Genomic DNA, 27,374 nt, shown 5'->3' on the forward strand with positions numbered 1-27,374 from the left:
AATTATAGGAGTGTGGCACAGCACCAACTTAATTTTTAATTACTGAAGCTGAATAAAAATAAATAAATGGGCCCCAAGAAATGATTTTAGAAATCCTTAGGAAAGCTTTTGCTTTTCTTCTTTTCCTCTCAAAGCTTTGTATCATTTTACTGAATCTCTGCTCTGTGCCGCTTTCTGGGATCAGAAAAGACTAATTGTAATTAAAATAGAATGCTTATACCCTCCACTGTCATTATTTTTATGTTTAAAAGAATGCCCACAGAAATCATAAAAATTCATCCTAACGAATCTTAATTATACCAGCAACGACTCCAGTGAAACAGGTGCACTCCTCACATCAACATTAAACAGAAAAATAAGCTGAATTGCTTGGATGAACCAAGTGCTTTTTGCCGAGGGAAGTATTTTATTTTATTTTTATTGATTTATTCTTTGGTTTGTTGAGACAGGTTTCTCTGTGTAGCCCTGGCTGTCCTGGAACTCACTCTGTAGACCAGGCTGGCCTCGAACTCACAGAGATCCGCCTGGCTCTGCCTCCCGAGTGCTGGGATCAAAGGCGTGTGCCCCCACTGCCCAACAACTGGGGGTGTATTTTAATCTTCGAGAAAAGGGAAATGGGGGCACAACCATCACATTAATTTCTAGTTCTCAAAATAAATGAAGTCCACACAGGAAGAAAGCCCTTCATTTAGAAAACTGACAAAACCACCACTCATGTCAGGAAAGCCCAATACCTCCCATGTCAATAGTTCCTTTTCCAACATGACAGCCATGATCAGTTACGAGGTGCCAGGATACTTAGCCGCCACACTTGTCTATCTGCCTTTGCTTCCTAGCTCCCATCTCCTTGGAAAAGCATCATTATACAGTGAGTAAAGCCCCTATTTTGAAATTGGACAATCCCTGTCTCTTAGTATACTGGGCAAACTAATAGGACTCAATGAACTTGTTTGTTTTTTTACTATGTAGAAGGGGATGAAGCTGTTCCCTGGTCTTAGGGATCACACACATAGAAAGCCGTGACAAGGGCTGGAGAGATGGCTCAGGAGTTAAGAGTGTTTGCTGTTTTTGCAGAGGACCCAAGTTCAGTTCCCAGAATCCATGTAGAGTGGCTCACAACTACTTATAACTCCAGCTTCAGAGGATCCAACACTCTCTTCTGGATTAATCAGGCACCAGCACCCACATGTATAAAACCCCCACCCCCACAAATCTCTCTCTATATATAGATTTAATGATAATAAAAGTAAATATTAAAGGGCCTGGAGAGATGGCTCAGTGATCAAGAGCACTGGCTGCTGTTCCAACACCCAGGTTCAGTTCCCAGCACCCACATGGCAGCTCACAACTGTCTGGAACTCTAGTTCTAGGGGATCCAACACCCTCACACAGACATGCATGCAAGCAAAACACCAATGCACATAAAATTAGAATAAATAAATAGTTGTAAAAAGCCAAGGTAGAAGCTCATTAAGTAACTGTTACCACCATTCTCTTTTGTATCCAGTCTTGCTGAAAGAATGAAGTGCCAAGCCACTACTGCCGCCATCATCTCAAGGGTGACAAAATGTCTAGCAGAGTTGAAGAAAGGAAGGAATGGACCACAAAGAGATGCTGGCCTATTGGCCTTGGAGACTTCCTATGTGAGAAGTAACATGGAAAACTGGTGATGAGAAGAGATAGCAAACAGATAAGGAAAGGCCAGATGATCCTGTGAGTGGGAGAGGACTGCTGCAGACAAATTTGCTGGGCCAGAGAGATGGCTCAGTGGGTAGAGGCTCTTTGCACATAGGCCTCATAACCTGAGTTCAAGCTCTGGATCCCACAGCTGGCAGGAGAATTAATAGCCCCAAACTGTCCTCTGACCTCTATACACCACCACCAAAACACACACACACACACACACACACACACACACACACACACACACACACACAAAACAAATACATAATTAATTCAGTTGAAAAGAGAATTTGTGTAGATGAGCTGTTTCCCTTCAATCACTGGGATTCCAGTCCTTGAAGATGGAAACTTTTTCATTCTTCTCTACATCCCTAGCAAAACACTTTGCAAAAAAGTATTCTTTAGTTCTGAAGAGCTAAACAAAGAAAGGGAAGTAGGGAAGAGAGAGACAGAGACAGGGAGAGAAGCAGAGAGGAGAGACCAGAAAGAAGCCAGTTTCACTTAAGAATGAAGTAGTAGTTTGTTGAGTGCATGTCGCTTGCCCTGCACAGGACATTATGTCGGGGAAGAAGTCCTAATGTCTGATGCCAGGCTTGAAGTCACATAAGCAAGAGATGGGCAGTGTTGGAGGTGTTCCATGTATACAGATGGAAGGCACCACAGCCTCTCAGTTCTGGCAAGTGCATCTTAGGTCTGCAAGATGTTGGGTGAGGTATACACAGAGCATACTCTGATTACCTTTGCAGTTTTTTCTAAATCTACAATTCATTTATTTTCTTTCTTTTTCTTCCTTCCTTCCTTCCTTCCTTCCTTCCTTCCTTCCTTCCTTCCTTCCTTCCTCCCTTCCTTCCTCTCTCCCTCCCTCCTTCCCTCCGTCTCTCTCTCTTTCTTTCAATAGTTTTTTGAGACAGGGTTTCTTTGCATAGCTCTGGCTATCCTGGAACTTGCTCTGTGTAGACCAGGTTGGCCCAGAACTCACAGAGATGTGTCTACCTTTGCCTCCCGAGTGCTGGGATTAAAGGCATACACCACCACTGTCTGGCTTTATTTATTTTCTTAATGTAGTAGGAAAAGTATTGGGTGGGTTTTTTTTTTTTGGTGGTGTGTGGGGGGGGTGAGTCAGAGTTTATCTGTATAGTCCTGGCTATCCTGGAACTCACTCTGCAGACCAGGTTGGCCTTGAACTCACAAGATACCCACCTGCCTCTTCCTCCAGAGGATTAAAGGCACGTGCCACCACTACCTAGCAAGTATTGTTTTAAAAGTTGCTATCTTTGGGCCAGCAAGATGGATTAATAAATAAAGATGTTTACCCTGCAAACCTAGTGTCCTGAGTGAGTTTGAGCCTTAATACTCAAATAGTGGAAGGAGAGAAACAGACTCTCACAAGTTATCTTCTGCCTTCCACATGGATGTCATGGCAAAAATGTGTCCACATACATACACATGCACACACCAAGTAAGTGAGTAAACAAATGTTAACAAAGACCCTGGTTCGAGAGTACTTTTCCTGGGAGGGAGCCTTTCAGCATGTGGGCAAAGCCGTCAATCAAGGCAAGCTCTTCAAGTGAACATGTCTTGCCGTGGCCTAGCTGCCTGCACCTACCCTTCAAGGAAGATGGGAGTCATTAAAGGAAACTGAACATTGGAAAAAACAAAAACAAAATCAAAACCCCAAAAAACTAAAGCAAGCCGGGTGTGGTGGCACATTCCTTTAATCTTGGCACTTGGGAAGCAGAGGCAGGCAGATTTCTTTGAGTTTGAAGCCAGCCTGGTCTACAAAGTGAGTTTTGGGACAGCCAAGGCTATTTATTACATAGAGAAACCCTTTCTAGAAAAACAAAAACCAAACAAATTAAAGTAGCTTCCCACAGCAACAGTATCCTTTTCTAAAACAGCAACAGGACACTTGTGCTTTGGAAAACTAAGGAAACCAGATGAAGTGTGCAGCTTGATTAGTAGGAATCTTTTAATTTAGACAGATCTAGTGCCATGGCACCATGGCCTTATTAGGTGATGACATGGGGAAACTAAGTGCACATATCATTTTATACGTTTGTCTGATATAACCTATGATGGTTACTCAGAATTATTCTGAAATAGAAATTTTGTTTTTATAAGAAATGAAACAGTAAGTTTAAATAAAACAAACTATACATTTGTAATAAAATAAATCTAAATTTAATAACACAATTAAATCAAACCTTGGCTCTTTTTGTTTTGAGTCAAGGTATTGATATGTAGCCTTGGCTGGCCTGGAAATTGCTATGTAGATCAAGCTGGCCTCAAACTCATAGAGATCTCAAACTTAAGTTCATTTTTTAGTTTGTTTTTGAGCCTTGTCTGGCCTTGAATTCACACAGATCCCCTCACCTCTACTGTGGTTCTTTTTGTGAAGACTTGTTTTATTTATTCTTATTTATGTGTATATGCATATGTACATGTATAAGAGATTGCCTGTAGAAGCCAGAAGGAGGGCACTGAATCCTCTGGAGCCAGACTGATTACAGGGGGTTTAGATCTACCTGACATGGGTGCAGGGAACCAAACTTGGGTCCTCTAACAGAACAGCAAACACTCAAACACTGAACCATCTCTCTAGGCCCTAAACCTTTGTTCTTAAGTAGATATCTTTTTAACATCTTCAATGGAAAATAACCAAAAAGTATTTCTACTGGGAACAGAGGTCTCCAAAGGAGCATTTATGCAACTGAGCTGTAAGCTGAATTACCTGCTTGGGTAATAGAGCACCATTTCATTTCAAAGTGTCTGGCAGATAAACCATACTCGTTCACGCTTGGGAACTTGACAGACATTTCTCATTTCTCAAGAATGAACGAAGTAAGTCTGTCACTTCAAGGAGAACAACTGGCAGCACTGGCTGCCAATGACAAATTCTGAGCTTTAGAATTCTGGAAAATTTGTACATACCACCATGAGCTGGACAACCTCCCAGTACTTTACACAGTTCTCTGATGAAATTGGCAGTAACAGTAATCAATGTTATTTACAGAAACTATCCAGTGAAGCCAGCCAACATTAGAAGAGCAGCATAATCCAGCAAGTAAGTATTTCTGAGCAAATGAGACATGGTGCTACAAATCGTATCAGTGAATCGTTCTTCAGGCCGCAATGAAACTACAAAGTGCACGGATAGGCCAGATTGTGCTCTTAACTAAACCAGAGGAAACTAGCACTCTTCACATTTTAGTGCAGCAGCACAGGACAGCAATCATCATCCAAACTGCTAAAACATTCCTTTCTCAACTACCCATTTGCATAAAGCAATCTGTCAAAGCAGATCACATGCTCACACAGATGTGAGGCTAGCTATGTTGTATTAAGCCAGGCACTAAAGAGATTTACAAAACCACAATGCTGTTTTTTGTAATTAAAAAAAGTTACATTAACAAGTAATGGGCTTATACTTATTGTTATTAAAAAACGAATTGCAAACTGAGCACAGTAGCACATCCTTATAATCCCAATACTTAAAAGGTAGAGGAGGCAGGAGGATTGTTGCAAATTCAAATGCAGGCTGGTTTATATGTAACAAGTTTCAAGCCAGCCAGGGCTGCACAGTGAGATCTTGTCACAGAAAAACTGAACAAACAAAAAAAGAATTATCAAATATTTTCATTTTCTCTCAGCTCTAATTTTATTTATAATAAGTAACAACAGTTAAAACTCAGTCAAGGGCTGGAGATGGTTCAGTGGTCAAGAGCACATACTGCTCTGCCAGAAGACCTGAGTTCGGCTCCTATCACCCAGGCAGCTCACTCCTGTCTGTAACTCCTGCTCCAAGAGATCTGATGTCCTCCATAAACACCTGCACACACCCAAAGACATATACATAATTAAAAATAATAAAATAAAAATCTATAAAACCTTCTCAATAATTCTGTGGAGTGGAAAGAGACCCTGAGAACAAAAAGATCAGAACTGCTGATTTGGAGCAATGTGCTGTGCCTTAGCTTCTTGCCAGCAGGGAAAGCCAGGTTCCTATTAACAGGGAATAATTCACACCAACGGTTCCAAAATAGGAAAGCTCTGTAGAGGCAACTATGCCGTTGATTAAGTGCTAGATTCTAGTCTGTGTATTGGATCTCCTCCCCTACAAAGAACGACTGAGTGGAGGGGAGCGGAAGGATAAAACAGCCATTGCAAATCCTTTAACCTGCCTTCCCTGAAATCAATGCAGCAGTCACTTTGCTAAGCGCTAGTGCTCACCTTCCACCAGACTGTCCTACAAGGGTTAACAGCCAGCTAATCTAGACACTTAGGACCATTAAAAATGATGTCTTCAGGGCTGGAGAGATGGCTCAGAGGTTAAGAGCACTGGCTGCTCTGCCAGAGGACCAGCATTTAATTTTCGTCACCTACAACTGTCTGTCAACTCCAGTGCTAAGGGATCCACCCTTCTTCTGGCTTCTACTGGCACATGATGCACAGACATGCATGCAGGCAAGGCAAAACAAACATAAAATAGAAATGTTAAAGTGAATTAGTTTTGGGGGTTTTGAGACAGGATCTCACTCACTATGTAGCCAAAGCTGGTCTTCTGATTCATGGGTGACCTTCTTCTGCCTCTGCCCTTTGTGTCCTGAGAGTAGACCTGTGAGTCACTAATGCCCACCTAATTTATGATTTACCCACCATTACCACACCAGCTTTTCAGCTCTTCTTCTTCTTGGAATCTGTCTGTCTGTATATTTAGCTAGTTTTTTCAAGACAGGGTTTCTCTGTACAGCTCTGACTGTCCTGGAACTAGCTCTGTAGACCAGGATGGCCTCGAACTCACAAAGATCTGCTTGCCTCTGCTCTCAAGGGCTGAGATTATAGGCATATGCCATCACACCAGACTCTTCTTAGGGATTATGCTTTGCATTCATAACAAAGGGGCACTAGGAAGACTGAGGTAGGAGGATTCCATGAGTTCCAGGTCAGAGTGAACTATAGATCTGAGTTCAAGGCTAGCTGAGGCTATATAGAAAAATTTGATCTCAAAAACAAACAATCCCAAGAAGAAGAAAGAACCTGAAGGGCAGTGGTGGAGCATGCCTTTAATCCCAGCATTCAGGAGGCAGAGGCAGGCACATCTCTGTTTGAGGCCAGCCTGGTCTACCAAGTGAGTTCCAGGACAGCCAGGGTTACACAGAGAAACTCTGTCTTGAAAAAAATCAGCCCCCAGAGAGGTGGCGGCGGCGGGGGGGGGGGGGGGGGGGGGGGGAATCTGGAGTCTGTGGCCTGAGACAGGACACCAGACTACATCTTTAGAAGTATAGATAGCAGCAATGTGCTGAAATACCTTAGAATAGAACTTTGAATGGTACACTTTGAATTTGAAGAGTTAACTTCCTGTTCTTCAGGTACAGCTAACATTCTAACACTGAGCTATATAACCAACTTAGAAAGTTTTTGAAGCTGAGCATAGTGGCGCTTGGGAGGGACAGAGGCAGGCAACCTCTTGAATTTGAGGCTAGCAAGTTCTAGGACAGCCAGGGATACACAGAGAAACCCTGTTTCAGGAGGGAAAAAAAAGTTTCAGGATCTCATGAAGTAGTCCAGGTTGGTCTAAAATTTATGATCTTCTTGCCTCACCCTCCTGAGTGTTAGGATTAAAAGTGTACACTATCCCATCTATCCAGATGACTTGCTTTTGTATTATGTTAAAATGTTTGAGAAATAAGTTAACAAATAAAGAAATGATTGGGCCAGGTGTAGTTCTGCATGCCTGTAACCTCAGCTACTTGAGAGCTAAGGCAGGTACACCTTGAGTGTCAGGTCAGCCTAGGATAATGCAGTGAGACTATATTCCAAAATAAAAAAGGAAGAAAGTTGTGTGGGCTGAAGAGATGGCTCAGCAGTTATGAGCACTGGCTACTCTTCCAGAGGACACAGGTTCAATTCCCAGCACCCACATGGCAGCTCACAACTGTCTGTTGTATGATATTTTGTTTGTGTTCTGACAAAAAAAGCTTGCCCAGCTAGCTCAGTCAGTAGAGCATGAGACTCTTAATTTTAGGGTCATGGGTTTGTGCACCACATTGGGTGCCAGATGAAGTGTGATCCTAATTAGTCTTAACTCCAGCTCCAGGGGATCTGACACCCTCACACCAATGCACATAAAATAAATTTAAAAAGAAAGGAAGGAAGGAAGGAAAGAAGGAAGGAAGCTATGAATTTAGCTGAGTAGTATAGTGTTTGCCTAGCATAAGTGAGGCCTGGGTTCAATCTCAGTATGGACGAGAGGCACTGTTAAAGCAGGTGTGGTTTTTAGTTTAGAAAATATGTTCATTATATTTCAACAAAACGTGTAGCACAATAACAAAGCCAGTCTTCACCCACAACACAAGCCATGAGCCTGTGGGCTGAAGTGCCTTCCATAAGACCACCTGTTACTCTTTATTTCTTCACTTACAAGCAAACCTATATTAGTGCTGTTTTGTCAAGGGAAAAGAATCACTTACTACACAACTGTAGTTTGCTGTTGGCCTTTATATTTTTGTTTGTATGTGTACATGGTTTTTTGAGTTAAGGTCTTACGATAGCCCTGACTGCCCTTAAAAACTCAGGACAATTCTCCACTGAGAGGTCTCTTAAGTGCTGGGATTGCGGACGTGAGTCACTATGCACAAATCTCACTTTTGACAGCAAAACTTCTGTCCCACGGGGCTGTTTTATATACAATTACTAATTCTTCTTTTAAACAATGATACTCTGCCAGGCAGTGGTGGGGCACGCCTTTAATCCCAGTACTCGGGAGGCAGAGGTAGGTGGATCTCTGTGAGTTCAAGACCAGCCTGTTCTACATAGTGAGTTCCAGGACAGGCTCCAAAGCTACAGAGAAATCCTGTCTCCAAAAACAAAAGCAAAAACAATGATACTACATGGAACCAGGGGTGAGGGCAGGAGGCCTCTTAATGGACCTCAAAGGCTGCAGCAAAGATCCAGCTGAGATTCTGTTACTATGGCAGCTGTAGATCTCGTGGCAATGGACAGTCTTGCTGTTTATGAGCAAACTACTGACTCTGAAATCCAGCCCCTCACCCTCTGCAATCCAGTGGCATGTAAGCTAGGAATACTCAAGAATCACTACAAGGAGACAGAGAGATGGGGCCACCCTGAGGTCAGACAAAGTCAAGGTCTGTGAAAAAAAAAAAAGAAAAGAAAAAAGGGAGGGAGGAAGGGAAGGAGGGGGGAAAAGGCTCACTGTGTTCATCTAGGAAAAAACCTCATTAACCACTCCCCACCCCCCGAAAAGTAAACACACAATCTTTAAAACAGACAAAAAGACTTCACACCTTCATGGTCTCTCCTGACTGCTCCTCTGGGACCTATGCAAAGATGAGAACAAAGGCTGGGAGCATGAGACCCACACAGAGGTCTGGAACCCAGTTTGGTGGTACTATGTTGCAATCTCAGCATTTGGCAGACTGCAGCAGGAGGATTAACTCACATTTGAGGCTTGTCTGAACTACATAGTGAGTTCTAGGTCAGCTTGGGCTAAAGAATGAGATGCTGTCTCACAAAACAAAACTGCCCCCCACAAGCATCAATCTATTACTTTAAACATCTTCTTGCCAGAAAGAAGATAAGGGTTTTATTTAATAATAATTTATCTTAAGATGGTAATTAATATACAAAGCAAAATATGCAAAAGGTATTGGAAAGGTAGCCTACATTCCACTCTCTGCTGTCTCTCAACTAGCAAAGTGTCCTTTGTGAGATGAGGCCACAAGAGCTGTCACAAAACCTGTAGTTGTCAAAGTGTCACAGGGACCCAGAGACCTCTTCTCTCCAGGGAGTTGAAAAGATTAAAATCACTTCTGTGATAACAATAAGACAGAATTTCTCCTTTTCTCTTATAAGACATGGTGGCATTTCCCACAGGGCAATGTTAAAACTCTGACAGCTAGTGAAAGTGCTAAGCAGCTGTAAGGTAGCCAGTTATCTTCTATGCAAACAGATACAAAGGAGAGTCCTAAAAATATAAAATAATGCCACATTTCATACTAGAGTCTAGAAGCTTTACAAAAGATACACAAAATTATGCTAGTCGCAGTAACAGGGGATGAGTTTTGTTTGTTTGTTTTTTCAAAATAAATCAATATTTTAAATTTTCCTGCTTTAGGGGCTGGAGAGATGGGTCAGAGGTTAAGAGCACTGACTGTTCTTCCAGAGGACCTGAGTTCAATTCCCAGCAACCACATGGTGGCTCACAACCACCTGTAATGGGATTTGGTGCCTTCTTCTGGCCTGCAGGGACACATGCAGGCAAAACACTGTACACATAATAAATAAATATTAAAAAAATTTTTCCTGCTTTAATTTAATTCAGTAAATGTCAATAGGAATCCTTAACTATTTATGTGAATACAAAGGAGACCTAAGAACACACAGGTTGAGAACCACTAACCTGTGTATGTAAGTAGGCACTAATTCATTCACTCACTGAATCTGTGGAGTGTGTGAGTGCAGGAGCCTACACCTCAGGTATCTGTCCTTGTCTTCAGCATTGCTTTGAGGCAGGATCTCTTCACTGCTGAATCATCAGGCTAGCTGGCGGCCAAGCCTCTGGGGATTCTCTTGTCTTTGCCTCCCAGCCATGGATGAGCTGGGATTACAAAAGCATGCTACTGTATCAGGCCGTTCTTTCGGCAACCGCCCAACTGCATGCAGTCCTTATGCTTGCAAAACAAATACTCTACCTGCCAAGCCATGCCCCAAGCCCCCAAGCATTTACAAATGCATGCCAAGCTAGGAGCAGTGATCATTTCTGTAACCACATACTTGAGGGTAGAGGCGTGAGGATCAGTAGTTCTAGACTACCTAGAGCTACATGAGACCTTATCTCAAAAAACAAAAAGGGAGTACAGTGGCACATACCTTTAATCCCAGCACTTGGGAGGCAGAGACAGGTGGATCTCTGAGTTCGAGGCCAGCCTTGTTGATACAGTGAGACTCTGCATCAAACAAAAACAAACCAACAAAAGCTGGCAAGATGCTTGGTATGTTTAAAGCATATAAGCCTGGCAACCTGAGTGTTGCCCCCACACAAAGGTGGAAGAGAAAAGTGACTTCTCCAAGTTGCTCTGACCTCCACACACACATGTGTGCACTCACATCACAGCGTATACTCTCACAGGGATAATAAATTAAAACAGGTCAGTTGTTTATTTTTAATGCTATTAAACAGTGGTCATCTACTGCCTCATTTTGGAAATGTTTATGAGTGTCTTTAAACAGGTTCTGACAAGGAAACCACTTTTTTACCTGTACTACAAATTATTTGGCCATAACTACAAGTTTAAGGTGGATACTGCTATGTTTTTCCCACACCATCTAAAATATTCAGCATATAAATGTGTGGAGTTACTCTAATCCCGGAAAGAGCTTACAAGTCAGAAAGCAGTAGCTTGTGGGATGGGAGGGTACAGAGGACACGCTGATCTCCTGACTTGATGGACTAACCCTCTCTCAGGCAATAATTATGAACGCGAGCTAATGGACATTTGAAGGCACTGGAAGGCAACCCAAACAAGGCTCCAAATGAGCACTGGGAGGAAGGAAAAGCGTGCCAGTTCCTCAGAGTGCTTTCAGAGCACAAGGCTTAACCCACTAGGGAGAGGCTGGAAACACAGAGCACGGAGGTTTTAGTGCAAGTTTCACATACATGTTAATTCTACTCCCTAGTTTTGTGATCTAATGTTAACTAGAAAAGAGGTCAACCCTGTTATTTTAGAGGGAAAAAAATAAAAAGAACAAAGGAAATTGTCTTGTTAAGAATCATGTCTTCAGTGTGGTGTGTGGTGTGTGCTCAGGTGCCGTGAGGAGTCCGGCCTCCTGCTCCGTGCTGTGCCTTATCTCCTGGAAACAGTGTCTCACTGAAGCTAGCCATTCAGCTATGCTTCCACTGACTGCCTGTCTCTGCCCAGTGCGGGATTACAGGCATACAAGGTCATTCCCTGCTTTTATATGGTGGCTGGGGCTCTAACCCGCTGAGCCACCTCCTCAGCCCATTTTGTTTTAGCTCAGGCTAGAAGTTCTTATGTAGTCAAGAATTACCTTGAACTCTCGATCCTACAACCTCTACTTCCTGAGTACTAGAATTACAGGCATATAACCATATCCGCTGGAAGAATAATTCTTTAAAAAAAATTTAGTTACATTTATTAGTGTGTATGTGTGCATGTACATGAATGTGTATGTGTGTGTGCCATGGCACATGTATGGAAGTCAGAGGACAACTGGCAGGAGCCAGTCATCGCCTTTTTCCAGGTGACTGAACTCAGGCTGTCAGACTTTACCTACTAAGCCATCTTGCTGGTCTAGAAAAATAATTTTTATTGAGTTCTTCTGAACCAGAATGTATATTAAGATAACCTGTCTCATTTCATCTCAAAATAGCTCTATGAAGTTAGAAATTATGATTTCATCCTTTCATCTAAAAGAATCAAGCAAAGAGTTGAACCTGGCAAGTCTATCCAAGTCCAAAGCATAAAAATTATATTCTCCTTACTTCTAAAGGAAGCAGGACTCTTCCCTCTACTGTAAAATCCAGGGGCCCCAAAATAACAGCTCTAAGATTTCAGTCTAAAGAGTGACAAGGAGCTAAGAACCCAGTAAGTAAGGACTCAACACAGTCTAGTGGCAGCATAAGCTGCGTGTGTGTGGGCGTCCTATCTGCTCCTGAGTAACTAAGTACTAAGTAGTGGGAACACCCACGTTTACAAGATGGCTGCTGCTCAGCCTCAGTAAGTATCAACTGGCTTCTTATGATACAGATCAGGTCAGCTGGAGCTCTCCAGTTCTCCAAGGAAGCAGTGCACAACTGTCCACCGGAAGGCTCAGGATCCAACCAGAACCAGAAAAATCACAACAAAAGCAGATCAAGAACTGGGCACCATTTATTTTTTCATGAAAGAATTAACAAGAAACTAAGCAAGGTATTCTGCTCCTGCCTCACAATCTTCATGTCAGTCCGTTCTCTGAATTACTGCTAAACTTCACTCAATTTCTCCTTTGACATTTTGTTTCCCGGAAGAAATCTCTGTCACTCACAAATTTAGACTCAATCAAGCTCTGATCCCAGGCACATATACACACCTTTTACATACCTGGTTGAGTTCTAAACAAGAACACACGTTAGGAAGAATAAAAGCCCCAGCAAGGAACATTTTATTTCCAATGTTCCACACACAAACTGCTCACTAAAGAGGAAAATTAGCTTTATCAACTTAGGAGAAAGAAAACAGCTCACGACCTCACTGTTTTAAATCAGATTTAATTCCCCACCCAGGAACAGACCGTCCTGGCGTGGAGGTAAAGCAGTGATGGTTGCTGGATGAGCCTCTGTGCAGCAACTACTCTCACTCATCCAATTACATTACTTGCTCTGAAGCCCCTTCAGACCTAGGTTTACTCAGTTACACTTGCCGAGAGAAAAAGCAAGCACATTTCCTGGGCCCCATTCATAAAAAGAGCACAAGGGCCCATTTAACACCTTTGCAAGCAGATGCACAACTAGCCAAGGTATGCTTAAGTAATCTCATTTCATTCATTCTGTGTGTGTGTGTGTGTGTGTGTGTGTGTGTGTGTGTGTATGTGTGTATGTGTGTGTGTGATACCACTACATCAGACAGCAGAGGTCTGACATATGGTGGCTCACTACCCATAACTCCAGTTCCAAGGGACCTGACCCCCTCTTCTGACCTCTAGGGATAACACAGGCATGCACACAATACACCTACATACATGGAGGAAAACACTCATACACATAAAATAAAAAAAAAATTAAAATTTAATGTTTTTAAAATAAAAAATTAAATAAAAAAGGATGAGAAAGACTAGAAGACACTTTACAAATATGTATACATGCCAAATAGTCATGTGAAAATACATTATCTGTACAAATTTTCAAGGCAGTGTAAGCTAAAATTACAGGAAATACCATTCCATAGTTCCTGAAATAAAAGACTGACAAACCAAATGTAAACAGGAGATGGCCAGTTAGAGCTCTCCTGGGCCAATGGCAGGAAAATAAAATGGGACAACTATCTTGAAGAACTGTTTTCAGTTTGGCATGCCCATTCCTAGGTATTTATTGCCTATGGAAGACTGAGTGATGCATGCCCGTAACCCCAGGTGGAGGCAAGAAGATTAGGAGCTAAAGGGCAGCATCAGCTCTTTAGCAAGTCAAGGCCAGTCAGGTTTACACAAGACACCCTCCCATCATGCCTCCATATTCCAAAAAAAGATTTAAAAATAACCATGGGCTGATGAGACAGCTCAATGGGTAAAGGCTTTACAGGAAGCCTGACAACCTGAGTGGGAGCCATCCCCGAACCCACAGGTCCAAGGATAGAACAAATCCCTAAATCTTCTTCTGACTTCCACAAATGAATACACACAAAGGAGAATTTTGAAACATTTAAAGACAAACAAACAAACAAACATAAACCATCAAAACAGTAGAATGGAAGGACACAACCTGCTACATTTACAAAATGGAGATAAAACAGAAAGAAACTTCTAATACACATACCAAGGACAAATCTCAGCAACACTGAGTCAAAGATGCCAGGAACAAAAAAGCAAAATAATGTATAGTTTATTTATATGAAGTTCTGAAATAGGGAGAACTAACCTACCAAAATTAAACTAATAGTTGCCAGTGACAGAGGTGTAGGGCAGAGCCAAATGGGAAAGGGGTATGAAGGAACTTTCTGGAATGATGGCATAAAACATCCTATTTGAGGGTTGGGGATAAACTGATGTATACAATTGTAAAAATCCACTGAGCTGAACAGTTAAGGGTCCTGTGATAACCAACCTAATTCCTGTCTTGAAAGTTTCATGCTATGAGACCAAAATAAGCAACAGATGCTGCTAAATCCATAGTGAGCAATCTTACAGATGAAGAGTGAGTCTGGCGGATTCTCATTCACATATTCTCACCATTCTTTATCATACAGTGACAGGAGACCGCACAATCTCCTCAGTGTTAGCAGTTAGTAGTTAGTGACTTATAAATGAGATGAATGCACACTAACCACACTAAGATGACATGCTTGTCTCTGAAATCTTCTTTCCAATGAATGTCCAAATAAGGATGCTGGCTCAAGGAACAGAAGGAAAGAAAGTGAGAGAAGACACAGAAGACACTCACAGTGTTAGGGAACAGTCTACTCCGTCGAGTGGTGAAAGAGACGGGATATGAAGCTATTCAGCATGTTTGAAGTGAAAAGGAAAACACGGAGATGGAGAAGCTATGCCTCCCTGGGCATGGTGGTGCACACCTTTAATCCCAGTACTCGGGAGAGAGTCAGGTGGATTTCTGTGGGTTGGGGGCTTGCCTGGCCCACATAGCAAGTTGCAGAGCAGTGCCAGGGTTACATAGTGAGACCCTGTTTCAAAAAAACAACAAACAAAAGGAAGTTATACCCCCACATGGCCTCCTCTCCACAGCTTCCCAGAAGCAGTAGGAAGATTCTCCAAAGCTACAAACAGGTGCCTTAGCACTACACAGAGTGTCATGCCAGGACAGAACGTTTTAGCTCATGTCCCTTACATCTACACCACCCAGCAACTTTGTTTACTGCCACCAGCCAAAGCCTAAATACTTTGCATATCAAATCCCTTCAGCACACTTTAATCTGGCACCCGTGCTAAAGGGTAGAAAACAACTTAAGGGTTTTCCTGTTGTCCACAAGACAGCCTGAGTTAAGTGCAGGAAAGGCTGACGGAATACCATGTGTTTCCTGGCTAGGAAACAAGGCTACCAGGCACATGGCAGGGCTTCTGCGTATTCCAGCAAGGATGTGCATTGTGAAATGTGACTGTGGAAACACTTCCACAAGGAGACAAGTCGACGTCAAAGAAGGGAAATAGCAGGAATTGCAAAATAGGTCTGTGGGATGAGTAAAGAACTTCCTCCATGTCTATGCTTGAACTACAGTGTGAGTAAGCTCAAGTGTCATTCCAATCACATTTCAGACACTCCAAACTGTTCCATGCTTAGTCACTTGCTGGACACAAGCGATGGAATCCAAACCAACCTGCTGTTACAACTAACACTGAGAGGAGATACAAACTCAGAAAGGATAATGAGTCTCCAGAGACCAAAGTTTACTTGTTGCTTTTTTTGCGAATGTGATACTGAAGATCACGTATGTATATATGACACACACACACACACACACACACACACACACACACACACACACACAGATTGTTTTACTCACTTCAAATTCACCAAATGCAATCCACAACTCTGCACTAGTTGCTGAATGGGCTGGCTAATTTTATGTCAATCTGACGCAAGCTAGAGTCATCTGAGAGAAAGGAACTTCAATTCAAAAACTGCCTAAAATCAGGCTGTAGGCAAGCCTGGAGGGCATTTTTGATTAATGACTGATGTGAGAGGGTCCACACCATGGAGGGTGGTGCCACCCCGGGCTGGTGGTTCTGGGTGCGTAAGAGAGCAGGCTGAGCAAGCCATGGAGAACAAGCAAGTATGTAGCTCCCCTCCATGACCTCTGCTTCAGCTCCTGCCTCTAGGTTCCTGCCCTGAGCCAGGCGGTGGTGTTGCACACCTTTAATCCCAGCACTTGGGAGGTAGAGTCAGGCAGATCTCTGTGAATTTGAGGCCAGCCTGGTCTACATAGTGAGATCTAGGACAGGCACCAAAAACAAAACAGAACAAAACAAAACAAAAAAAGGAAGGGGGGGGGGCTGGAGACATGGCTCAGTGGTTAGGAGGACTCAATTCAATTCCCAGCAACCACATGGTGGCTCACAACCACCTATAATGAGATCTGGTGCCCTCTTCTGGCCTACAGGGACACATGCAAGCAGAACACTATACATAATAAATAAAAAAATCTTTTTTAAAAAAAAAGATGCTTAAAAAAAAAGAAGATAAATCTTTTCCTCACCAAGATGTTTTTGGTCATGATATTTATCACAGCAACAAAAACCTAAATAAGATGCTCAGAAACATGAAAAACAGCAACAGGGTATCTGTGATGAATGTTTAAGATAAACTAAATATTTGCCACATAACGTAGAAATACTAGACAAAGGATATCACTATTTTAAAAATTTACAAAAAGGAAAGGGAACCTCTAGACAGCTAGACTTAAAGGAGGAAGTGAAAAACCACAATAGTGCACATGACCTAATAGAATGACCAAGAGGGCTGAGAGGTGGTTTTAATAACTTCCGGGCCTGGGTTTGGTAAACCAAATCAAAACAGGACTTGTCTTGGTGTTACGAAGAGCACACAAGAGCGCATCTCTGTTCAGGGTAGAGGCAGATAGGAAGACGTGTCTCTTCTGAGAAAACTCATATGGATTTGGGATTCAAGACTATAATCCTAACTACAGTGTTCCAGGGATTCCAAACCATACATTTACATTCAAAATTAGCCTAAGCCAAAGCTCAAACCAGGGCATCAAAGAAACATAAATTCATACCTATTTTGAAAAATACAGTTTAACTCCTAGCCTTAAAAGAGCACCATCATAAGAGAACAAACAGAATAGCTTTAGAACCTAAGAACTTCCTTCCAGTAAAAAACCTTCAGCTAGAAGTTATAAAGGAATTAAATGATTACACACATATCCTAGCCACGCTTTGTAGCACACACCTTTAATCCCAGCACTCAGGAAGCAGAGGCAGGCAGATCTCTAGGAGTTTGAGGCCAGTCTGGACTACAGAGTGATTTCTGGGACAGTTAGGGCTACATAGAGAAACCCTGTCACAAACAAAAAACAAACAAACAGAATAAGATCCCATGAAAAAGCAAATCTGAAAACAAAGCAAACAGGGATTTCTAAAAAACAAAACAAAACAAAAAAAAACCCAAAACAAAAAACGGGAAAACTCAAAACTTAGCACTGAAATCAAAGGCAATGCTCAGATTTAAGCAGACTGGACAGTGTTAAGGAAGAAGTGAAGACACACACACCGGAAACAACCAAGAGGCAGTTCAGAAATCATGAGGTGGACGACATCAAAGAGAAGTTAAATGACACAAGGACAGGAGGAAGCTGACTTGCCTCACGGGAGCTCCAGGAGAGAGAATGCAAAAGATGCGATAGTCAGAGTGCCAGAGAATTTCCCAGGCCAGATAAAAGTCACCAACTCAGACTGAAGAAATCAACAAATCTACACCAAAGCTGAAAGACAATAGCGTAGACTAAAGGGAATGAGTCCCTTCTGGCTACCACACAGTGTAACTTAGAAAAAAAAAGAAAAACTGGCTAGAGATAAAGGATGGATTTCCTTAACATGAAGGCTAAAGAATCTAACTAACAAGAGTAAATTTTTGGGCAAGTAATATAATTTGAACTGAGCCGCTGCCTAATTATCCTGGTAGTGGCACGCTGGATGGATACAGGAAGAGAACCTGTGGGTTTTAAGTAGACTTAGGAAACGATTACAACAGTTCAAGCCTTTGGGAAGACTTTAAAATAGCCTACAGACAGATGTTTTAAAAAGGTTATGGAAGTGGGGATAAAATAGGTCACTATGATGAAGGAAGGAGTGGGTGGGATGGAACAGAGGATAAGAATATTTAGAGACCCATCAAAGATACAATTAAAAGAACTTACTGGATTGGGTACAGGATAGGGAGCAGATGAAGAAGAACTCTTGAGGTCTGGGCCCAGTGTGCAGTACACTTCCCTTGCCCCTGAACACGAAGTAGGGCTGTGCAGGTCAGCTGCTGGATTGGAAAGAGGCTTTTGGCAAGCTTCTTAACATTAGGGCTCACTACAAAGGGCTCATGAGAAGGGAGGGAGGGGCCATGAATTTGAATGACCCTGGGATGGACACCATAGTGCCCAATAATTAACATAATAAAGATACTTTCCTCAGCTGGGCGGAGGTGGTGGTGCTCGCCTTTAATCCCAGCACTCAGGAAGCAGAACCAGGCAGATCTCTGTGAGTTCGAGGCCAGCCTGGTCTACAGAGCGAGTTCCAGGACAGGCACCAAAACTACACAGAGAAACCCTGTCTTGAAAAATCAAAACAACCAACCAACCAAACAAACAAACAAAAAAGATACTTTCCTCAAACTTCTGGCTATGGGGAAAAATCCTTTCTCTTCCTCCACACTTCCACAGCTGGAGTGAAGGAAGAGCTCTCCATCTAAAGCAGAAGGCATAGCAAGGCATGGGTTTCCCATTCATTCTCAGTCAGCAACTGCTGACATGGTGTCACGTTCAAATGCAGCTAATAATCAAACTGTTTTTATGGTCCTAACATTCATGTTCACTAGGTCAAAAGACAGATGCTTAGAACCTGTCATTTTCTCACTTTTCTGTTTCTTTAGGTTTTTCTAGCTCATCTATTTTTCAAAGTTTTAAATTATTTCATCTTACATTTACAATGGGTTTGCTTGAATAGTAGGGCTTTGGCAAGAACTCAGGCCCATGGAACTAGATACAGCAAATGTAGACTTCAGGCCAGCCTGATTTTCAATCCCCAACCAAAATAATTAGAACACAGCGGCTCAAGCATCTCCTGGAGGAAAAATTCCTACTTGAAATAAAAAATTTAATATGTAATATGAATCTTGCTATATAATCATAGCTATCCACAAAATAGTACTAGGAATCTTTTATCAGAACCTTGATCAGAACATATAGCCACGCTCCAAATGAATGGCATTCTTTATGATGGACACTGGAACAGATAGTAACTTCCACACACAAGTGCCTAAGACAGCAGCATACAGCATTTTGAAAGGATCAATATTAATAACGCAGTTCCTAAATTTCTTTCTTTATAAAATTCAAGGTTTTTAACCTGAACGTTTTTTACATTTATTTATTTTTGTTTGGGGAGGAGGAGAAGAAGGTCATGAGTACCACATCATGTGTACAGAGGCTACTGGACAACTTGTGGGAATCTCATCAGGATATTGGGAACAAACACCTTTAGTGGTTATGCCACCTGTCAGCTCATCTTTATTTGTATTTAACAACCAAACACCTCCATAAATAAAACTGCATATCATAAAAATGAGAGGAGTAAATCATTTTCCAAACAAAATAGAGTTAAAACAATTTAATGTATCTAGAAACTGCACAGAACAAAGAAATCTCAACAGACTAATCTAAATAGACAAAAGAAAAATGTACAGCACCATACACAGTCTTAGGAATGCTTCAAACATCTGAGAGCTTGCTTTCCTAGGATTAATCTGCCCTCTAGTGCATGCTCAATGATCACAGCTGTAACTAACCAGGGTACTTGGACTCATTCCTAGAGCATCACAATGTTCTTTTTAAATGAAGGTCTTCATCTCCCTGTTCACAAATCCATTCCCACCATTATCCTGAGTCAATTCTGCTAGTATAATAATTGCAAGTGCCTGTTCTACACGTGCAAAAGGATCTAAAGTACTTCACTTTTTTTCACACCAGAAGTGTGGCACAGCTGAGACTGTAAGAATATAACAACAATGGGTTATAATACACTCTCCAGCACGCTAATCTTATTTTTTGATGACTTCATCTGCAGAGCTTTTGTTGTTATATTATTTTTTGAGACAGGGTTTGCTAATATCCCTGGCTTGCCTAGGACTTGTTATGTGGATCAAGCTGGCATCAAACTAGCAGCAATCTATCTTCTTGCCTCTGCCTCCCAAGTCACCACACCTACCTAGCTAGAGGTTTATTTTTAGAACAGTTTAAAAGTACCTTAAAGAGACTAGAGAGATAGCTCAGTGGTTAAATTGCAGGGGACCCAGCTTCAGTTCCCAGAACTTACATGGTGGTTCACAACCATCTCTAACTCCAGCTCTAAGGGATGTGACATCTTCTGGCCTCTGTGGACATCAGGCAACATACATGGTACACAGACACACATGCAGGTGAAACTCCATACGCAGATAGTAAATTTTCAAAAATTAAAGAGCTACTTACTGTCTAGCTACTGTCTAACCCACAAATCCTTGTAGGGATATACCCTAGGGCAATGAAAACACCCAATAACACTCAAGTTTGTACATGAATGTCCACAGAAGCATTTACAGTAGCCAAACGTAAAAGTCATCCTAAATCCACTAATTAGCATATACATAAACAAAAGGTAGTATAGTCTTATAATTATATTATTCCACAAAGGGTATAAAAAAGAATAAAGTATACATAAATGCTGTAACATGGATGAACCCTGAAGATAATTCTGTTAAGTCAAAGAAGCCAGACACAAGGGCTGGGGAGGTACCTCAGGGTTTAAGAGGACTTAATGCTCTTGCAAAGGACCCAGGTTCTGTTCCTAGCACCCACATGGAAGTTCACCATCACTTTTAACTCTAGTTCCATGGGATCTAACACCCTGGCTCCCACAGGCACACACATAGTGCAGACATACATACAGGCAAATACTCATACACATAAAATACATAAAAAAGTCTTAAAAAGGAAAAAAAAAAAAAGCAAATATTGGAATTCCACTCATGAAATGCCCAAAATAATCAAACCTAGACCCAGAAAGTCCACGAGTGAGGTTGAGCATGAACATGGGAGAGTGACGAGTAATAGGTCCAGTGTTTCTACACTGTCCAGTGTAGGTGACAAAAACCAATTGCAGTTGCCCATTACTATGAATATACCCTGTGAGTTTGCTAGAAACCAATGAATGGTATAATTCAAATTGATAAATTACATAGCATCACATTTAATCTCATCAAAGTATTTTTTGGTTGCTTTTCGTTTGTTTTGGGCCAGATTTGGTAGCATACACCTATAATCCCTGCACTCAAAAAGTTGAGGCAAGAGGATCACAAGCTTGAGGCCAGCCTAGCTATATAGTAAGACCCTGTATTAAAAATAAACAAACAAGGGCTGGAGAGATGGCTCAGCGGTTAAGAGCACTGACTGCTCTTCCAGAGGTCCTGAGTTCAATTCCCAGCAACCACATGGTGGCTCACAACCATCTGTAATGAGATCTGGTGCCCTCTTCTGGCCTGCAGTCACATATGCTGTATACATAATAAATAAATAAATAAATCTTAAAAAAAAAAAAAAAAAAAAAAACTCCAAAAAAAAAAAAATAAAAATAAAAAAATAAACAAACAAGTTCCAAAGCTACACAGAGAAACCCTGTCTCGAAAAAACAAAAACAAACCAACAAACAGCCAGTAGTGGCCCACGCCTTTAATCCCAGCACAGGGGAAGTAGAAGCAGGTGGATCTCTGTGAGGAGGCCAGCCTGGTCTATAGAGTGAGTTCCAGGACAGCCAGGATGGTTATACAAAGAAACCCCATCTCACAAAGCAAAAAAACAACAACAACAAATGGCACCCACAAGCCGGGCGGTGGTGGCACACACTGGGAGGCAGAGGCAGGCGGATCTCTGTGAGTTCGAGGCCAGCCTGGGCTACCAAGTGAGTTCCAGGAAAGGGCGCAAAGCTACACAGAGAAACCCTGTCTCAAAAAACCAAAAGGCACCCACAAAACAAACAACCGAAAAATCATCCAATATACATTACTAAATGAACAAAGCACTGTTCATTATAGAAAATCGCTTCGATCTCCCATACTGTCAGGTCATGTTTGCTGGAATATCTACTTTCCTCTATTCCCGCCCCAGACAAAATTTCTCTGTGTAACAGTCCTAGTTGTCCTGGAACTCACTCTGTAGACCAGGCTAGCCTCTGCCTCCCAAGTGCTGGGATTAAATGTGTGTGCCGTCTGGCCTCTATTTTTAATTACAACAATTACCAATAAATTTTTACTCACGACATCCCAGACATTTATTTCTGTTGGGATCTAGCTGGAGGTCTTACTTCTGTGCCTGAACCACTCAAAGGACTTGGCTTTGGTGTGTATGCAAGCTTTTAATATACATTCAACTGTAAACATATCACTGGAGAGAGAAAATATGAACATAACCAAACAACAAAACAACAAAACACGGCAACCAGAGAGTCTAATTGAAACATTTCCTCCCAACATTGCGGCTATGTCTGATTTCTGTTAATTTAGGAAAGGTCAACTGTCAACTGTTCAGACAGAAAAACTATTCTCAAAGGTTAGGTTCCTGGGACAGTCAAGGCCACCAACACTGACAAAGCACCTGAACAGGTCTTACTGTTGGTTTTCAGAGACAGTCTCAAGCAGTCCAGATGGACCACAGACTCACTATGTACTCAAGGCTGGCATTTAACTCCTGGTCCTACTGCCTTCACTGCTGGGTACTAGGATTACAGTCATCATACCCAGCTTATCAATTTGAGCCATAATCTTCTTATGGCTCTATAACAAATCCTATCTTTTCTGTCTTTGGGACAAACACTGCTTAAACTGATGCCACCAGGAACTTGTCTGAGATTCAACAATAAAGCCTTTTTCTATGTCCAAAAATCAAGAACAAGACAAAACCACAAGGGAAAAATCGTATCTTTCAACCTTATATTTTATCACCTTAGTTTGTTCCCAATCTATAAGGCTACAGCTTAAAGTAGTAACTCAATAAAAATAACTCTGTGCTTATAGCAAGGATTGTTAAGTTCTGATGAGACTAATGGAGTGATAAATGTGGAAGAAAGAACAAACGTGGGGCTGAAGCCTGCCAGGCACCAGCTAGTAGAGCTAGATGAAGCAAAAATTCAGTGTGCAGAGGAAGAGAGATCAAGAGGCCTGGATGATGAAGCCATGGGAATTTAGACACACTAAATAAGCATTGTACTTTCCTCTATCAAATGTAACAGCCTGATTCTGGCCTCTAATTAGAAGAGGGCTTATTCCATCCCCAACACACAAACTCTGACTTTTTATAGCCTAAGCTGCATGCTATTTTAAACATGTGGAGGAAATGCATTTTCAGTTACAAACATTGGCTCCTCGGCATCTGTCCTTATTTGTTACTGAGAGATGTGGGGCAGGATGTTTTAGTCTTCTGCACTGGTTTTCCTGTGTTGCTTAAATCTGTTTAGAGAAAAGGGAAATACACAATTTCTATAAACTGAAGCAGCTCCCAAAGTGGGGAGGAAAAAAAAGGCCATGGAAAACATTTTACTGTATCACTTTTCTTTTTATATATTAGATGACTCCTGCAAATTCCTCCCTTGAAAAGACCTTCTATACTTAAGTGGTATCTGTTGCAGATTCTAATGTTTTCACTGATAAAATGAGTCCGAATCCCAAAGCAGATGACTTCCTTTGGCATTCCAAGCAGTTATAACTGTAAAAGTTTTCTAAGACACAGGTCAGAAAAACAAGCAGATCACCCTTGAAGGCCGTGCAACTTATCAGAAATTGAAGGCATAATACTGTACCATAGGTAATTAGAAGTCCCATATTCATGCACTTTTACTCAGATACTTAGAATATATTCTTATACTCTGATATATTCCATTATAGCTTTCAAAGAAAGGATTTCGACAGATTTCATTTTACTCTTTTTTAAGAGAGTCAGTGGGTTATTAATCTACTAAAAATGTTTCTCTAGAACAGCTGCCAGCAACGGCTCCTTCTCTCAGCTGCCCTGTGTCCCGGTAGCTTTCCTGTCCACAGCCTCAGGAAGACTCCTCCCTCCTTAATGAACTCTAGTCAGACTCCTTCCAGCCATTTCTCAACCAAGTCTTGACACTGACTCTTGTCTATGCCAGGACTATCTAGCTCAGGTTTAGGAGGAATCCCTCTCAGTCAATTTAAAGAGACTGTCCTATGCTGATATCCAATCACCTCAGCTGCCTTTAACAAGAGTCTGTTTAGCCAGAACCTTCCATAGCAACAGTACTATTAAAGATAACAGGAAAGGTGGTTAGTATTATCTGAGAGGGGTCTCCCTGACATCACTTCTCACATAACTGACTTGCATGTAAACCTATCTGAGATTCTACTCTAGGTAAGTGCACCCTAGAGGATATAACACTGTAACAATATTACTCAGAGTTGGAGCTAAAAAGATGAAGATTTGCCTACACAGTTTGATAGGAAAATTGGATGAATTTTTAGTGGGAGAAAAAAATGTAAAATAAAATGTTCCTGTTTGCCAGGCATAGTGATGATATACACCTTTAATCCCAGCATTCAGGAGGCAGAGGCAGGCAGATCTTGGTGAGTTTGGGACCAGCCTGGTCTACAGAGTTAGCTCCAGGCAAAGCCAGGGCTATATAGTAGGACTGTCTCAAAAACAAGAAAAAACCAACAACTTCCTGTTTACAGCAAAGGTGGGTACATTAATGAGGTGGCAGTCCTCATCTGGACAGTCAGAGGAGCCAGTGTAGGAGCCTGGTCTACCAGAACTCTCTATTGCAGGGGATAGCTGGCTAGTTAGGGATGCCCATGTGATGAGGCCTACAGCCCTGGGTTTCTCTTATTTACTTCTTATATATGCTAAGAAGACAGGAACTTTGCTTTTTCAAAGAGAAAGAACTTCAGGCTTCAGCTGAAAATAACCAAAGCATGGAACGCACAAAAGGAGTAAACTATCCGAGTCTCTTTCTTTTGATCATTTTTGCCTGCTTTCTCTGAGACAGAGGCTCACTCCGATACCGACACTAGCCTTAAATCCTGGGCTCAAGTGGTCCACCTCCACCTATCCCAGCAGCTGGAACTGCAGGTGTAAATCCCCGTGCCCACTCGACTTTCTTATTTATGTTCCTTTGTCCTCAAAGGCAAAGGGGGGTGGGAGGTGGAACTAAGCACTCAATTCAAACATTCATTAAAAGTTCTGATGAAGAGGCAGGCGGATCTCTGTGAGTTCGAGGCCAGCCTGGTCTACAGAGTGAGTTCTAGGATAGGCTCCAAAGCTACACAGAGAAACCCTGTCTCGAAAACTCCAAAAAAAAAAAAAAAAAGTTCAGATGAACTGCTAACATTGTCATGCAAAAATTATTATTTTCTAGTTATACAATTTATATGTTTAGCTTTGTGGTTACCTTCTTTCAAGCTGGATTATTAAATAAGTAACATAGCTAATTTTTTTTCTAGCAAACTCTATCTGGGTAAAAACTTGCAACAAGGCAGCGCAGAAGTTTCTTTCCCTACCTCAGAACAGGAGTGGTGACCACTGCCTTAGAAACAGGGTCTTGCACAGAAGTTTCCCGAGTGTGCCAAGACCCCTGGGACAGATGCACATACTCACCCCGACCCCGCAGGGAGTGGTGGTGCTGCTGAAGTGGCGACAGCCTGAGGGTTTTCTTTCTCAGTTTGCTTGAGGAAAGACTTGGCTTCCTTGGACGAAGCATCTACTTCCTTAGTCACCCTGTTTCACGGAAAGAGACATCAATTTACAAGTGGGCCAAGAAGTCAAAGTGCAGCAAAGGACAGAAAGGAAAACTGGGAGCACACTCACTGCTGAGTCTCCAATCAATCCCAGCCACTTGATCAAAGTCCCTCTAACAGTCCCACCAAGCGATGCTTTCCCAGACTAATGATGCTAACTAATGACACAACCAGTAGTGAAACGTCATCCAAGTCTGCTCCGTTACATCTGTCAGTGTGAAGACTCCGCTTCACTCCTGAGTCTCAGCTCACTTGGTGACTCACGTGACGGCCACAGAGACTCCTGCACTACTCCTCACCTAACGTATCGATATGAAGACTCGAAGGGCCAGTGAAAGGTGGGATGGAGAGATGGGACACAGGGACAAGAGCACTGCCATCCACCATGTCAAGAAGAAAAGCAAACTGCTGGAAATAGTCTGCAGAAGGCTCCTTCCTGCTCTACACCTAAAACCAAAGACGAAACACAACTTCCTAAAACTGGGCAAATCACAACTACTCAGGGAGTAGCAGAATGTAACACAGTACTATCCAATTTCAAATTTGGGAAACTGCATCAGATAAAACTGAGTTCTAAAGGATAAAATAAGGATACTTAAGATGTCTCCTCTTCCAGGTAAAGAGAAAAGGAGAACTATGTAGTGCATGCTTTGACATGCTAGAGCAACAAAAACATTTGGGGAATTTTGTTTAAATTCCAATCTACCAGTAGGCAGGTCCAAAATTATAGTCAGTGCATTATAAATATTCAAACAAAGACTGCCCAAAAATTATAGAATAAACCCTATAAACTCCATCTATGAGGGTATACAAGTCTCTACCACCTTCCAGGATAAATTTTCTAGTGAAGGGCTACCTCGCTGCTGTATTTAACACTGTGTGTTATGTATGTAAGTGGCACCAAGTTAAGCTTGGAGCTAAGATGAGACAAGCAGTTCCAGGCAATACAGGAACACACCAGCAACACTCCACTGCTTACCATTTGCTGTTACAGCTGAGGCTGGGGAGGTTTGCTCTATAGCACTAATATACCAACGGGAAGCTCATTTACCTTCCTAAGTATTAAACCTGAAATCTAATGGGTCATGCTCCTTACTCAACCATCCAGAGACTACACGGCAATTGAGTGAAAATTCTGCAACAGATGGCATATTCCAAACCTGCTCTTCCAGAACCTAAGCAAGCCCCTTAATGGCTATCTCACTCAAGGGGTTCTGTGTAAGTGGCTCTATAGGCCTTCTAAGGGCTTTCTCCCTTGGGAATATATCTTCAGAACTCCTAGCCTAAAGCTACTCTGCAGCAGAGATCACATGGAAAGACCACACAGACACAGATGTCTAAAGAATCATTCCTAGCCCCAAGATAGCCAAGTCCTTAAGCATCAGAACGGGAAGTAAATGATCTTTATGATGGTCCCAACCACTGTCTGATTACAAGTACA

The 27,374-nt window shown here is 42.0% G+C and overlaps 1 protein-coding gene across 2 annotated transcripts in view; it reads right to left on the reverse strand.

The window, feature by feature from the left end:
* The window catches only part of Cfdp1 (craniofacial development protein 1), a 97,501-nt gene that overhangs the window by 46,763 nt on the left and 23,364 nt on the right, over positions 1-27,374 (reverse strand). For both annotated transcript variants that reach the window (XM_028892750.2, XM_028892749.2), the window contains exon 5: positions 25,794-25,913. In XM_028892750.2, coding sequence (XP_028748583.1) covers positions 25,794-25,913 — 120 coding nt within the window. The remainder of the gene's footprint in view (positions 1-25,793; positions 25,914-27,374) is intronic.

This window comes from Peromyscus leucopus, chromosome 5, assembly GCF_004664715.2.
Source record: "Peromyscus leucopus breed LL Stock chromosome 5, UCI_PerLeu_2.1, whole genome shotgun sequence".
NCBI classification, from domain to species: Eukaryota; Metazoa; Chordata; class Mammalia; order Rodentia; family Cricetidae; genus Peromyscus; species Peromyscus leucopus.